General features: G+C 35.7%; 1 protein-coding gene across 6 annotated transcripts in view; it reads left to right on the forward strand.

The window, feature by feature from the left end:
* Positions 1-15,437, forward strand: part of LOC150079026 (ELAV-like protein 4) — a 193,203-nt gene that overhangs the window by 171,422 nt on the left and 6,344 nt on the right. For 4 of the 6 annotated variants that reach the window (XM_090383936.1, XM_090383941.1, XM_090383937.1 and 1 more), the window contains one exon: positions 3,046-3,298. In XM_090383936.1, coding sequence (XP_090240062.1) covers positions 3,046-3,298 — 253 coding nt within the window. The remainder of the gene's footprint in view (positions 1-3,045; positions 3,299-15,437) is intronic. The other 2 variants (XM_090383938.1, XM_090383939.1) reach the window with 2 other exon arrangements.

Genomic DNA, 15,437 nt, shown 5'->3' on the forward strand with positions numbered 1-15,437 from the left:
ATTTATAGTTATTTGACTTTTTCTTGTTTTTTATGCACAGATTTTGGAACCCTTTTAAGTCAGATAATCTTGGAAAGGGGGGAAATGACATTCTGACATATGGTGAAAAGGGTGCATGGGGCAAAAATGGTTGAGAACCACTGTCCTAGAGCATGTGAAACAGTTGGCAATAGGTAAAAGTAGTGTCAAAGAGAAAAATAAACCTGCTTCTCCCCCTAAGAAGTGGGGTTTCTTACTGCTGGGTCATTTTTCTTCATTTAAGAAATACCGTACCTCACGAAGTTTAAAGTAAATCTGTGATGATGTGATTGTGTAGTTCTCTAATATAGAGTATCTATTCTGTAGCTAAATATTAGCTGTGCGTTTCTCTTGAAATAGGAGGAAATCATCAGAAATTTCTTACCAAATACCGAATATTAGTCTTACATACTGTATCTACTATTGAATACTTTCTCTTTCCTCCCTCAAAAAAAGCAGTTTCTCAGAATTATCTCCACTCGCCACTGTATTGTACCCTGTCAGTAAATTAGCCTGTAATATGAAAATATTCAAAATATCCTTAGCGGCATGCCATCGTCACTGGTGCTGAAAATCACAACCATAATTTTCCTTATTGTTTACATACTCCGAGCGGCGCCTCCGTAGCCAGGTGGGAAGGAGCAGCAGTGCGCAGCACACGCTTCTTGATTAGACCGGGGTTCGAGCCCGTCACCACCAAATAGGGGGGATGCGGGAAGGTCAGGGAATGACCACCGCATATCCCGGAGCAATATGGCCTTAGTTGCTAATGCTCCTAAAATCCAAATAACAACAACAACAACAACATACTCCGTTTAGGCATTAGATATTTGAATTATCAAATTAAAATAGCGTATGATATATATATTTTTTAATTTAGTAAAAACACTAATGAATTTTTCTTTCTTTGACCAAGAGTGGTTAAGCCTTAAGTGATAAACTGATTTCGGAAATGCCACTGCAATTTTTGTTAAGTCTAGATTAACGTCACTTAAATTAACAAATTAAATGCTAACATACAGTAGATCAAACGTTTCAAAAGGTTATCAATAAAAATAGAGTAATTTAAAATAATTTGTCAATTCTATATTTTCAAAATATGAATTGAATTATCATATACAACAGTATTACTGAAATTATTAATTTCCTTCGAAGAAATGGACATGAACTCAGAGGACTGTGCGCGCGTACACACACAGAAATGTTTTCCGTATTTGTTTCATTCTGAGTGTACTGAAATTATATTTCGGAAAACTGAGTATTTTTAAAATTCGATAGGTCTGTAAAACGAAGAAATGTTTTACATTTTTTGTGGATATTTGTTTAATGAGATTTGTTTATTTTTGATGTGTTTAGGTTATGGTCTTAAATGTAGGTTGTCAATTTAGTGTCATATCTGCTAGTCGATCTATAATTTCATATTTCTAATTTATTCAAAAAATACTGAATTAAAAATATATAAGATAACTGGAAAAAAAATAGTCTGCGTTCTTATGCAAAACTTCGAATTTCTTCATTAAGTCAGTGTGATATCCACAGCCAGGAGAACTTTGCTTAGGTCAACTATCTCCACTTGCTCCTACGGGAATAAATTCTTTGACAGGTTATCTTTTGACTAAACCAGTGAAATGGTAACCTGTCTACCTTCCTCTTCCCCCAAATCTGAAACTTCGTCTACATGAAAGTCCATCGAAAATTTCCATATGTTTTACCTATGATCCTTGTATTTAACAGCATTATGGAGGTGTCAATATCTCTTAAACTTAAAAGTGGTCAAGTAAAAAGTGATGGAAAAAGTCAGCGGAAAGGATTCGCTTCAAATTATGCAATAAACTGTCTCCAAAGTGAAATGAAGGAAAGAATGGACGCCATTTAATCTTATGTTTGAAAGCCTTATGCCTGCTTACGCATACTGAACCACGAACTTCTAAGAAAAAGTAACCGGATGCATTTTTTACACTTGGGAACTTCTCTTTCCTTCAGATAACATGTTCCCGTACTGAAGCTTGAATAAAGATGAGATATCTTGTTGGTAGGCTTGTTGGTAGATATATAGCGTTACAAAATATATATATATATATATATATATATATATATATATATATATATATATATATATATATATATATATACCAGACTCCCTGTTAACTGAACGCTATCGTGAAAATGAAGTCTCATGTAGTGTGGCTATATATCTGAGTATAAACACTCTAATAAATCCTTTAGCATCTGTTCGTATATCAGGATATTCAGTTTATGCCTTCGTTTAAAAATCAAACGAACGTGGTCCATGGTTTTGTTCGGGTTTCAGGTTGGTAGCCTCGTGGCTGTATGAAACTGTATGAGTTCTAGTCGAAATGGTGTAAGTTTGACAAATAGAGTAAGTTTGTACTTGGAGTAAGTTTCGACAAACAAAAAAATCCACGATTCTTGATGCACTGTTTGAATTGAAACTGAATAAAACTACGTAAATAGCATTGAGTAAGTTACCACTAACCCGTCTTTCTGGATAAATTCATCCATGCATATATCTTTCCGGAATGGCCCGAAAACTAGACTAGCATGGAAATCTTTGTGGAAAATTAAACTACCTGAAGCATCAATTTATTTGACCTAAAGACTTCAAGGACAGAAAGAAAACAATTTAGTATCGCTATAACAGACGACGGGCCAATTCTGAAAAAATAGACCCAAGGGAAAATCAAGCACACTTTTTTTTTTTTTTTTTTTTTTAAATTCTCATGTTTAACTTGTTTTAAATCGCCTTTCGTCTCGTACCAAACGCTTGATCATTGTTAATATGCAGATAAATTGTTTACACAATAGTATGGGGCTCAAGTGTCTAAGATTATCTTCGGACGGAGACTTATTTTTATATTCTTGAAGGAATCGCATTTTAGTTAAGAGGAGTTTAATATTTGTGGTTACTTCCCTGAAAGTGTTAAGTTTTGATACAGTTACTATTATTGAGAAAATAACTGTAAATTCCACATGCAGCTATTTACAACACAGTTCGTATATTTCTAGGTCTGTCCAAAGGAGTTGGCTTCGTTAGGTTCGATCAACGCATAGAAGCGGAGAGGGCCATCAAACATCTTCACAACACTATTCCGGACGGTGCCACGGAACCCATCACAGTGAAGTTCGCCAACAATCCGAGCAACAACACTAAAGCCATCACTCCTCTGGCTGCCTATCTGTCCCCTCAACGCCGTTTTCCAGGTCCTATCCATCACCCTGCCAACAGGTTCAGGTATATTCCACTGTCCCCGATATCCAGGTATGGGTATATACTGTCTCCATTCTTCTAGCTATTCGTCCCTTGGTTGGTTTGTTTGGTTTCTTCATTCTCATCGCAACTTAACCTGAGAGCTAATTGCAAAGTATTTAGGCTTATCAACCCTAGAAAACCCTCTGGTGAGGGAATATTAATTTTAAATTAATAGCAGTGCGATTGCGTTATAACATTTATAATATATAACTAATTGGAGTAATTTTAACCTGATTTTTAGGAGAAGAACGGTCTTTTATACAGTATTTCGAAACGTTGTTGGAATGTGGGGTGGAGAGTCCGAGGTTTGATTCCACATGAGCTCTTTGGAGAGGTTTATTCCGAGATAAATCGATCTCAAAACACGCTCAACAGACAACATATTATACTTGCTATAGCCATTCCACAATTACAGGGCCTGTATTCGTGGAAGAAACTACTGTCCATCAGTGGATTGTACAAGTCTTGAAAGGATGTTTTACAACTGTGGACTAGCAAGGTAGATCACAAGCGGTCGCTAATACAGTAAGTATTGTTATTGTAAAGCATTCTTCTTAAAACCAGGAATGCAAATAAGAAATATTTAAACTACGTGCTAAGACGTCTCCCTAAAAAGCATTACTTATTAGGAAAATAGATGAGTTTAATCAAATAGGTAAATCGTGTGACATATCAGTCACACGAATGTGCGCATGCTTAAGCTGAATCCGCAATAGACCAGGTTTGACCTGGCATAAAATAATGTAAATGCACTGGGATATCCCAAACATAGAAATTTAAACTTAAGTCAATCCTCGCAATACAAAATACTTAATCAATATTGATTAAGATCTCAATAGAGTTGTATTAAAATCATTCTTAATCAATATTGTACAATATTGATTAAGAATGATTTTAATACAACTCTATTGAGATCCTCATTGAAAAACAATCGGAATAGAAAATTTCGCTTATTGCTAGATGAGTTTGCTTTATGTTATTCAATTACCATTTTTAATAAAATCCTGCACATTTTTAATTCTTAAGAATGTGCACATACACATTTTAATTTCATGCTACATGTAAAAATCGCAAAACGTTTTTTGCGATTTTTACATGAAAGATTTTTTACTATCTTTCAGTAATTTCAAATTAAAATGAAGAGTGCACTTTCTCAACACGCATTTCACCAGTTTATGAATAAAAATTAACTAAACGAATTGTTATTAAGTGAATTTAATGTGCAGAAGATTTTAAAATAGGTAAGTTTAAAATTCCCACACAGTAACTGACGACGTTTCTGGGTTCGATGTTGAATCCTGTCATCAGGCCTAATTCTTAAAGCCTAAAGCAATTAATTTAATTATTCGTGTGGTTTAATTAGTGGTCATTAATTCCTTATGAACAACCACAATTTCTTTCTCTCAACACATTTAAAATTTAACCGTAATGAATGACATGAAAGCCACGATACAGAAATAAGATGTTTTACTTTGTATCTTAGGCAGAATTGTTTCTGTGAGCAGAAGAAATTGTTTTCCAGAAATGTGATGGGCTGTGATAACCATTCAAAACGAATACTAGCTTCAAAAGTAGTAATAGGTTTTGTGAAAATGGATGCAGGATAAGCAGTTCATTTTTGTACGTTGGTGTTAGTGTTAATTACCGTTTCATTTATTACTTTAAAACCGGGCTTATTTTTTATATGAAAGTTATTATTTTAATCTTTTATTGAATGTTTCGCTTTTGAATTGGCTTACAGCTGTTAGTTTCAAAAGAAAGGCCTGTCTGTTCCATTATGCATTCGGATCCGCTAGAGCAGGGGTCGGCAACCTTTTTTGAGAGAAGAGCCATTTTTGATCTAATTAAAAAAAAAAAAAAAAATCCGAAGAGCCGCATCTCAGCTCAAGCTGGGAGAGAAGGGTGGGGGAGTTTTTTTAAGAAATGGAATAGTCGGAAGGTGTTTTATTAAAAAAATATATTTTTGAAATATTATTTATGAATACTGAAAAAACATAACAAACATCCAATTAGGTACAAATTAATGTGACTTTTGCTGCTGAACTTCTTGAGCGAGTCTCTCAACATCAGGCGAGTATACTGTAATTTTCATCTTTAAACATGCTGAGAGACTCGCATTGTTTAGATGGTTTCTTGATTTATCTTTAATATAGTTCATGTTCAAAAATATTTGCCCGCAGAAATTCGTCGAACCAAAACGTGAGAGAAGTTCAAGCGCAAATATTTTCAAATTTATATATGTGTCCGGTAAGCTACTTCACGCATCGCACACAGTTTAGTCTTGCTCTTTCAACTCATCTGTCACCGTCAATTTCTGTAGAATTGGAAGAGTTGCCTTTACAAATCCTCAATTTCAGTTTTAATGCATTTTAGTCTTTCACTCCACATTCCTTGATTTTTAAGTCCTCTAACACCATTTCAAATTGTGCTTCATGTGGGCAGGCGCCTCCGTAGCCAGGTGGGAAGGAGCAGTAGTGCGTAGCACACGCTTCTTGATTAGACCGGGGTTCGAGCCCGTCACCACCAAATACGGAGGATGCGGAAAGGTCAGGGAATGACCACCGCATATCCCGGAGCAATATGGCCTTAGTTGCTAATGCTCCTAAAAACCAAATAACAACAGCTTCATGTGGGCTAAAAGTTAGTTCCGCAGTTACATGCTCAAAGAGCAGCATACGGCTCGCGAGCCGCAGGTTGCCGACCCCTGCACTAGACCGACTGCTAACAAAGTTATCATAGCGTTCTCTTTCATCTGAAGGATAATCGAGGGCTGTTCGGATTTAAAAATTTAAATCCCCCCCCCCATCCTGCCGGATACATCTCATTACTTATTCATTATGGTAGGTAGTAATATTATTTTGATAGTGTCAGTCAAAAATATTTCAAAACAATTAAATGCAGAAATATTTTTCACTCCGAAATTATTGAAAACGGTCATAAAAGTAAGTTGACAATTTATTAGAAAAATGAAAGTAAATTACGAAATGAAAGGGATAACTGCCCATTTTTGGCAGTTAGGATTGGTAACCAACAGAGGAGGATGGCAACAGTTCCCCAGTTTTTCATTCACGAAATGAGTTTCTCGGGAAATATTGGGTGCTTCAGCTAGAAGATAAGGTAGTCCGCGTCACCCTAGTTAGCATTGTTATTAAAAATAACAATGCGTCGGGGAGGCGAACTTATTATATATTATAGGTACAGGGAGGTTTTCTGAGGACTATGTAAGCTTAGGGATCTTTTCACTACTGTGGTAAAAAAAAAAAAAATACATTGCTTTGCCCAGGATCTCACGCGATTCGTCATGTGAAGTAGCTAACGCTCGTTGGTTTTCGCTAATTATGATTGACAACTGGGGGCCTGCCATTCATGCACGTTCAAATGGAACGTGATATACTCTGCCGAATATTGATGCTCTTACCGTGAATTAAAGAGGTAGGAACTCTTGAGTATAATTCAGTGTGGCTTTTAAAAAGATTTTCAAAACACTTATCAAAATGATTTTAATATGCTATTGAATTTACTGAGCAGTAAAACTAGCTATAAAAGGCTGTTAGGAGATTAGTGGTTAAAACGTGGTAATAGCAATATGATACTTTTCCAAGAATCGACATTCTTGCTGACATATCTTAATATTAAATAAAAATCCGAACAATGCATGAAAGAGTTGGCGATCCCGAATTTAGCGGAGGAACTGGGTTCTCGATGCTTTCTATGATTAGTGTTGCTACAAACATTTGCCGAAGAGTTGCCTATTTTACTTAATTTTTTTTCAGCTGACAATAAGAATGGGAGGAGTTAACAGTTTTGAGAACAATACAGCCTAACGGTATTTAGCAGACATTTAAGAAACATTTCTAAAACTTTACGATGTGTACTTCTATAGTCACTATCCTAGATTCCAAGAATACTTCAAAACGGAATTTCAGAATGTGATCAAACCCAGATGGAAGTTGAGTGTGTGACGTAACTGGTGGTAAAGAAATAATGATAGCGGGTTATGTTAGAGGCCAAATGTCTCCAAAGAATATGATAAAAATCTTTATGAAACTTGAATGGGCAAGCAAGATTACCTCGTTAAGAAGGCTAACTTCTATTACAGACTGGAAATAGTGGGTCAGCAATACACCAAGTTGGGTTAGGTCTTTGACCCAAATGCATAAATTAGGCCTGGCAGCAGAGTGGTCAGCTCGAGAGTGCAGTAATACACACGCATTTGAGCGGACTGTGACTCGTGAATACAGTTAGCAATTATATTCATTGGCAAAATTGCAAACTTTTCTGATCTAAAGGTCGTACAGGAGTATAAACAAGAACATTTTCAATATCTGAGAGAATTATAACGGGCTCAACTTTCCTTGATTTGGTTTCTAGGCAAGGGATATGACATTATAGAAATCGGTTGTAGGTAGTGACCACAATGTTATAAAAATGGGTAGTGTCAAATTTTTTTTTTCGTCGAAGGAAAGGGTGGGTCTCCGATTTCAAAAGGAATGGCTAAATTGGATGACACGAGGGCTTGAAGGATTTAATTGAGAAAAAAACGAAAGCGTGGGATAGATTACTGCGAAACACGAATTCAAATGATAATTATAAGTATATTTGTAGCAAAACCGCTGATGGGATAAGGTAGCAAATCAGAGTAAAAAAAATCACTAGCAAAAAAAATAATGACACTGAATATTATTTGGAAACTCAAGAAAGAAAAGAATCAGATAGGGCTCTTTACAAGCTGGAAATAGATTGATAGACAACCCAGACGAAGTGGCAGAGGAGTTGAACAAATCGTTACAACGATCATTAAAACAATGCGCTTTTGAAATAGGAGAGAATTTCCCATTTTGCGCAACCGCCACATTGCCTATTCATTCCTCCAACTAGAACACGGCAACAAATACCAGTATATAGTAACTAAACCAGTGCTTCAGCTAAAATATATGGTATATAGGTAGTCTGCGGTATGTATGGAAAAAGATAGTGATTTCTATTTTAATAAAATTTGGGCTGGTGCGACAATTTTTTATTTATTTATTTTTTTTTTTTTTGAGAAGCGAAAATATAATTTCATGAAAATCCATGCAGACATTGCGACATAAGACAATACGTGCATTACACATGTGCTAACGCGCCAAAAACACTTTGAACTTAAATGTCGTTAAAATTGTATTTATTATTTTTAATCAGATTGTATTACAACTTATAGCTTAAATATTGACCAGGGAATGAGGGCCTAACAGTTTTTTTTTTCTTCTTCATAATTTCCTTCTGAACGCGAGTATTTTCAATCTTAGAGGGACATCGGTGTGTTTCGGTTTCACTATGGAAAAGGGGTCCAGTTCTGATTTTAATCTTAATTTTTTATTATTTTAACTGATAGTGTAGAACTAGAACATGGATGATATTATGGGAGTCTATACAACTTGAAGACTATACGTTCATCGTCACAGAAATATAATTTACATCTTAATCAAAGCGATCTACTTTAATAGAAAATATGCGCGTTTTAAATCTCAGGAAAAGCTGAAATATTATACAAGCCAGTGATGAGCAATTTTGTAGTGTTTTTGGCTTAGTGAACATCGTTGTTATTAAACGAAAAGTAATGAATACGATATAAATGTAAATAATTGTTGGGTATCTAGAATTTAGTCACGTATGGAGGGGAGCGTTAAAGTTACTCAAAACGACATGCTTATGATAATTTAATTCGACAAGAGTAGCGAAATGTTCCAATTCCTGTCTGGCTGGTAGTTGGATTCAATGCTAGTGAGTACTTTGAGCTCATCGTCGTAGGATACAATATCACGCCGCCCGTGGGTAATTTTGCCGACTACACCCTACATTAATCGTTTTGGTTATTGTCTGATCGCTCAACAGTATTTTCAAGAAGCGTATTCAGATATCTGTTAATGGTGAAAGAGGATATCCATGCTTAATTCTGTGATCTTCAAGATTGCTGTATATTTGTATCTCTTTTCTTGTACATGCTCGTATGATTGATATTTCTCTGCTAATCAGTTTCTTAGAATTCTTACTTCATCTCCATAACGTTTAGTAATGCTGTTCTTAGCATTACTAAACATTAACTCAATGTCTGATTTTGTGCAGTCTTATTACGTATTAGATTTTCATCTAATAGGAACAGAATCCTGTTATTAGGATGAAAAGACTAACAAAATTACACTCGCACACTCAAAGCATGATATATTAGTATAAAATACAACAATTCGTACGATACTCATTGCATTAAAAATAATGGACGTGTTCTTAAGTCGTGGGACGTTACTATTAGTAGTAGTGATCCAAGAAAGCAAGCTTATATAGCGTTGGCAAAAAAAAAAAAAAAAAAAACACACCTACACACCATCCATCCATGCTATCCAATTCCACAAAAACAGATGGAAGCCTGTTCCAACAATCAACTACGTGCTGGCGGAAGGCAAAATTCTGCACATCTATCATACAACAATCTTTCCTCAATTTGAATATCCCCTCGTGTGTAGTTCCAGCAAGAGAAAGAATGCATACCATTAACGTTCAGCTTATTCAAAGCTTTAAACACCTCAACTATATCAACCCGCAGGCACCTAGTCTCTAGACGCTGCAATTTTCAGAACTGAAGCCTTTCTAGGTTAAGAGCGCCCTTTTGTCTTCTTCACCAATCTGTTTTCCCTTCTGTATCCATTCCAGCAGATCTACATACAATATTCCAGACCCGTGCACAGTACTAAACATATGGTCTAACCATGGCCTTGTACAAAAGGACAACACCTTATCCCTGCTGGTAAAGTTTCTGTATGTCATTGAAATATCCCTATGAGTTTTCCTGGAAGCTTATCTGCACTTCTCAGAGAATTTCACATCAATACACATAGGGAAAACAGTGTTGGCTTGACTCAATTACGGCGCTTTTCTGTTAAGCATGCAAACTGGGATTTGAGAGAAGTCTTCAGCGGACCATGATTGCGATCTCTGAGTTATCTAACATGACAGGTGAGAACTCTGTGGGGTTTTTGTAAAAACTTATCTATGATGCGTGTGTAGCTGCTATGAAACGGAATCAGATAAAATATAGACCATTTATGTGGTGGACACCTCAGCTCTCTCTATTGAGAGAAAAAAAGCAGGTTAATAAGGCTAGGAAGCAATTTCAGAAGAGCAAACGTAGGGAAAGTGCCTTGGAAGTTATTCGATTAAAGAAAAACTATCAAAGTCTTCGTAATAAGTATGTCCATGCTATCGCTAAACAGAAATATGACTGCTGGAAAATGTTGGTGAAAACAGCAGGAAATAATGACCCTTGGGGATTGGTTTTATAAAATTTGTACTGGCAAATTCAGAACAGCTACTGATGTTATATTCTATTGGCAAGGGCACCACTGAGACGTGTAGTCGGAAAGATTCCTGAGTACAATCTTAGATCGCCTTGTAGTTAATGATAACATGGCTGATAACCCATGTGTTAATCTAGAACATATGCAGGCGTTGAATGAGTTGTATGGTAACGACATTGAAGAATTACCTTTTACCCATGATGACTTTTCACCGTTGTTAAGTTCATTAAAAATAAATGTCCAGGTATGGACCTACTGGAGGGAGAGGTAATCAAAAAGTTTTCTCTAATCTTTATTCTTTATTCGAACGAATTGTTACAAGTTTTTAATAACTGTCTAAGAGATGGTGTATTTCCGTCTCCTTGGCAGGATGCACTGCTCAAGATTATCCTGAAATCTCCAACCAGTTCACCTGCTTCATATAGACCTATTGCATTACTTCCTAGTCATGGTAAAGTTTGAGAAGCTTTTAGCCATGCGGATTTCTATTTACCAAAGAAGTAATATTGGCGTTTCTAACAATCAATATGGTTTCACTCCTGGTGTAGGTACTGAGGATGCGCTTCACTCTTTAGTTCGCAATGTTTGGGAATCGAATTATAAATATACCTTGAATTTTTGTAGACTTTGCCTAGAGCCTTGGATTCTATTAGTTGGGATAGTGTACTGATGATGTTGCGCATGGCTAAATGTTATTTTAATATTTCTCTATAATTAAATATTACTTTAGGGATAGCACAGTAACAGTTAAGTCGAATTTTGGATCAATTACGCGTCGTGTGACTCGAGGCTGTCCACAGGGATCTGTCTTTGGTCCTTTAATTTGGAACTTGGTTTTGGAAGTTGGCTCAAGAGAATTTGACCACTCGCACACAATAGCTTATGGAGATGATATGGTAATACTTGTGCACGGAACACCAGAAAGGAACTTGAAATGAGGTCTGATTGCATATTGAAAGAATTATGCGAATGGTATAATTTACATAGGTTGACAGTCTCTACATCCAAAACTAAAATCATGATGTTGAAGGGTAAATTGGCTTTTAGTAGATCTCCGCTCATAAGGTTGAATGGTATTTCCTTGCATAAAGTGTTAATGATTAAATACTTGGGAATGTGTATTGCTAGTGGCTTGAACTTTATCCCGCATATTAATTATATATTAGAGAAGGTGAAGAAATTTATTGCAATGATTTCAAGAATAACGCTGGGGGATAAAGGGGAAAGTAGTCCATTTGATTTATGATTTCATTTTTCTGCCGATTGTTACGTATGGTGCATCAATCTGGGTTCGCCATGCAATCAAAGTAAGAAACACCATAAAGCTCTATTCTATATATCGAGTTATGTTACTTAGAATGGTGATGGCTTGCAGAACGGTTTCCACAGAAGCTTTGCAAGTGTTAGTTGGCAAAGTGCCACTTGATTTGTAGTTAGTGTTTAGAAGCCTATCCTTTTATTTGAGAAGAGGTATAAAATCCGAGTTGCTAGGCATCGAAATTAACACTTTAAATGACTTGAGAAACGAAAAGAAGAGGATTTGGAAGCAATGGAATTGTTCTGAAAAAGGTAGAATAACATTCAAATTTTCCCTTATGTTAATGGTGTGAATTATATTAAACCAATCTAGTTAGTACTAAATCTGCGTTGTACATTTTTGCTAACAGGTCACGGATCATTTTTTGCTAAACTGAATAGTCTTGGAATCGTAGCAAAATGCAACTGTACATGTCGTGATATGGGAACATGTGTTTAATTGTTTGGAATATGCTGATTTGCGTTTGGATTTACTGATTAATGTTGATAATGTAATTCCTCTGGTGGATGGGATTGAGCCCTATTTATTAAAACAAGAGAAAATTTTATTACCATTTCAAATAAAATGGTCAAATTCAGTTTTCATGAGCAGGAATATACTTTTGCAATTGGAAGATTTAAGGCTGAATACTGGATGAATTGGTGGACTGTACCATCTTCTTTACATGGAACAATATGTTAATTTTATATAAGAACAGATAAAATTGTTTGCCGAGGTGGCCCAGAGGTGGATAGGATGTTGGTGCTCTATTTCCTTAATAGGTGGGTGTCCACTTCTGCTCCTGCCAATGCAGTTGGCAAGAAGCCTTAGTAGTTGTTCTTGGATTTGATCCTGCAGTAACACCTTCGAGCTTGGTTTTGCTGTTTAATATGAGTAACTTCTGTTGAGCTTTCTGGCTCTTCGTTGAACTCCGTCTTTTGAAGAATACCGGCAATGATCAATCTCTAGGATGTGATGCTTGTGCTCACTGTGAAAGTGTCTCTTCATCGGTTTCTCTGTAGCCTACTTGCCAGGTTGTGCTGTAGCTGAGGGGATGACCATTGTACAGAACAGTTGATTTGTAATGTGAATGTGAAATTTGTATTGTTGAATAATTGTATACTGTACTATACATATTTCTATGTGTGGCGGATTTGCCAGGTTTTTTTTTTTTTTTTTTGGTTAGGGGCCGCTTTACTCAATAAATGAGTTTGACAAAAAAAAAAAAAACTGCCTATTCTATCTACCTCAATAGCATCACCAAGTATTCTTGCACACCTATTTAAGTGTATGTCATCCCTGTAAAAATGACAAGAGTCTCAACATGTACTCCCTCCTATCGTGTTTGAACAGAATTGCAGATACTTTCAAATTCAATTGTAACTCGCAGCTTTTTTTCAACCTTGGCCCTGTACTCGTTAAGTAAGTCTTCAGATTTCCTACTCCTTATATCATTAGTGCCAATAATAGATTAGTTTTAGGATTTCGCCATTAAAAGTAACTTAATTCATGTCAAATATGGATAAAAGTAAAGAAAAGAAATTTTTATCAAGTGAATTCTATTGTGCTCTAATTATAATAAGCAACTTAAAACGTCTATATAACAGAACCACTTTGCATAGAATCGTAAAACGCCCCAGTTGAATCCCGTCATCCGGCCTAAGAACTGGTTTAATGAAACAAAATTATCCTATAATCCCGCTTCTTAGGCTGGATGATTAAATTCAGTATTGGAATCGAGGAACACTGCCAATTAAGCTGGTCTAGTGGTTGGAAGTTTAACTTAATTATTGTTATACCTTGCACACAGTGAAATTAAGTTTAACAATTCGCGGGATTTAGTCTTATTCACATTCATTTTTGGCAACTTTCTAATGTATTTCTCAACACATTAGAAAATAAACTAATTTAGAGTGAGTGCCACTGTTTGGTCTCCGATTCTCTTAAGCTATCAGGGTAGTTCCATCACTTTCCACCATTTTTAGAACGATTGGGGATTCATGTGTGGCCAGTATCACTGGAATTCTCTGAAATTTAAGTAAATTCAGATTATTTATAATGTGGTTATGAAATTTATAATACGTAGTTAGTACCTATTAAGATAAGAATATATTAATGTTTATTATACAGCTAACGTTGGATGCAATAGTGCCCATCATCGCGCCAGGGATTTACACGACATTAGTACAAAGATAACATCACTGATAACATAAAGCAGTACTAACCAAAGTATAATATTAAAGGACAAGGACTAAAGACAAAAGTAATTACGTGTAATTGATCAATCAACGTAGTTAAATATTAGGATATTAAGATTATGATCATACTACAAGGCTGCATCAGTCATTGTTGCATTCCATCTAGTTCGTTCATTTTCATGTAATATTCCCGTTATTGCTACGGCATTACTTGCGGGAAGGTGGTTTAGCAGGTTGCTTCTGTATACCTTTTTATTTGTGGAAAATTTAGGGAGGTTGCCATCAGTCCTCTGTAGTCTAAATAGCGTTTGGTTGGGTGGGGATCTATCCAATAGGGCAAACCTGTTGAAGTTAGCGATCAGCACAGGCATGGCTACTGGGATTGGGAAAGCCACTAGGCGCAGCTTTCCCAGAGGTTTGCCTGGGATATCAGTCTGATCATCATCTTTGCGGGAATAGAAGTTTTTTTTTTTGTTTTTCTTCAACCAAGGATGGTAGTCTTATCTTTAGGTCATTTTCCATTTGAGTTGTTCTCTCAGCAGGTGGGAAAGGGGATTTAGTGTTTGAGACGCAAAGTCTAGTAGCCAGTGTGCTGCTGTGTAGAATAGTTTTTTTTTTTATTGATTCTTATATTATTTACAAGACAATATCAACAAATTGTTACCTAGTTACGTTTCAGAATTCTATCATCAGACCCAAGGTAGGGCTGTAAGGTAAGAAAGGGAAACAAATTTATTACTCGGCGAAATTACAATCAAAAATATTTTACAATAAAGTACGCTATTAGTCTCCTACAATTTTCTTTAAGGCACTTTATGGATAAGATAATAGACATAAACAAAACCATTATGCGGAGCAGAGTACTGTATTGTGCATTTAACGTAATGTGTAAGTTGCCGCTTAACAAAAGTGTATAAATTTGAAATATTTAATTGGTGTTTCCTGCTCTTATACATAAAAATTGTGCCTATAATATACAATATAATAGAGTATCATACTATATTTTATTGTACCGTAATTTTGATTGCAAGTTACTCTTTAGTACATTGTTTCCCCTTCTTAACTTACAGCCCCACTTAAGTTTGATAGAAAGAAACGTCACCAGATAACAATTTTAGTGTCGATACTGTGCTGGTAAATAACTATCAATAAGCACCTGCTATTGGGTTTTTTCCCAATACAGGTGTATAAAAATGTAAATGTATTATAACTTTTATATATTCATATTTTGATTGCATTGGAGTTCGTCACTCATGTCCGTATCGTGTATATATCTCTGTAAAAAGTGTTTTATATGCTGATTTTCCTGTTGCGCATGCTGA

The sequence above is a fragment of the Mastigoproctus giganteus genome, chromosome 10 (genome assembly GCF_048544385.1).
Source record: "Mastigoproctus giganteus isolate SK-2022 chromosome 10, ASM4854438v1, whole genome shotgun sequence".
Classification (NCBI taxonomy): domain Eukaryota; kingdom Metazoa; phylum Arthropoda; class Arachnida; order Uropygi; family Thelyphonidae; genus Mastigoproctus; species Mastigoproctus giganteus.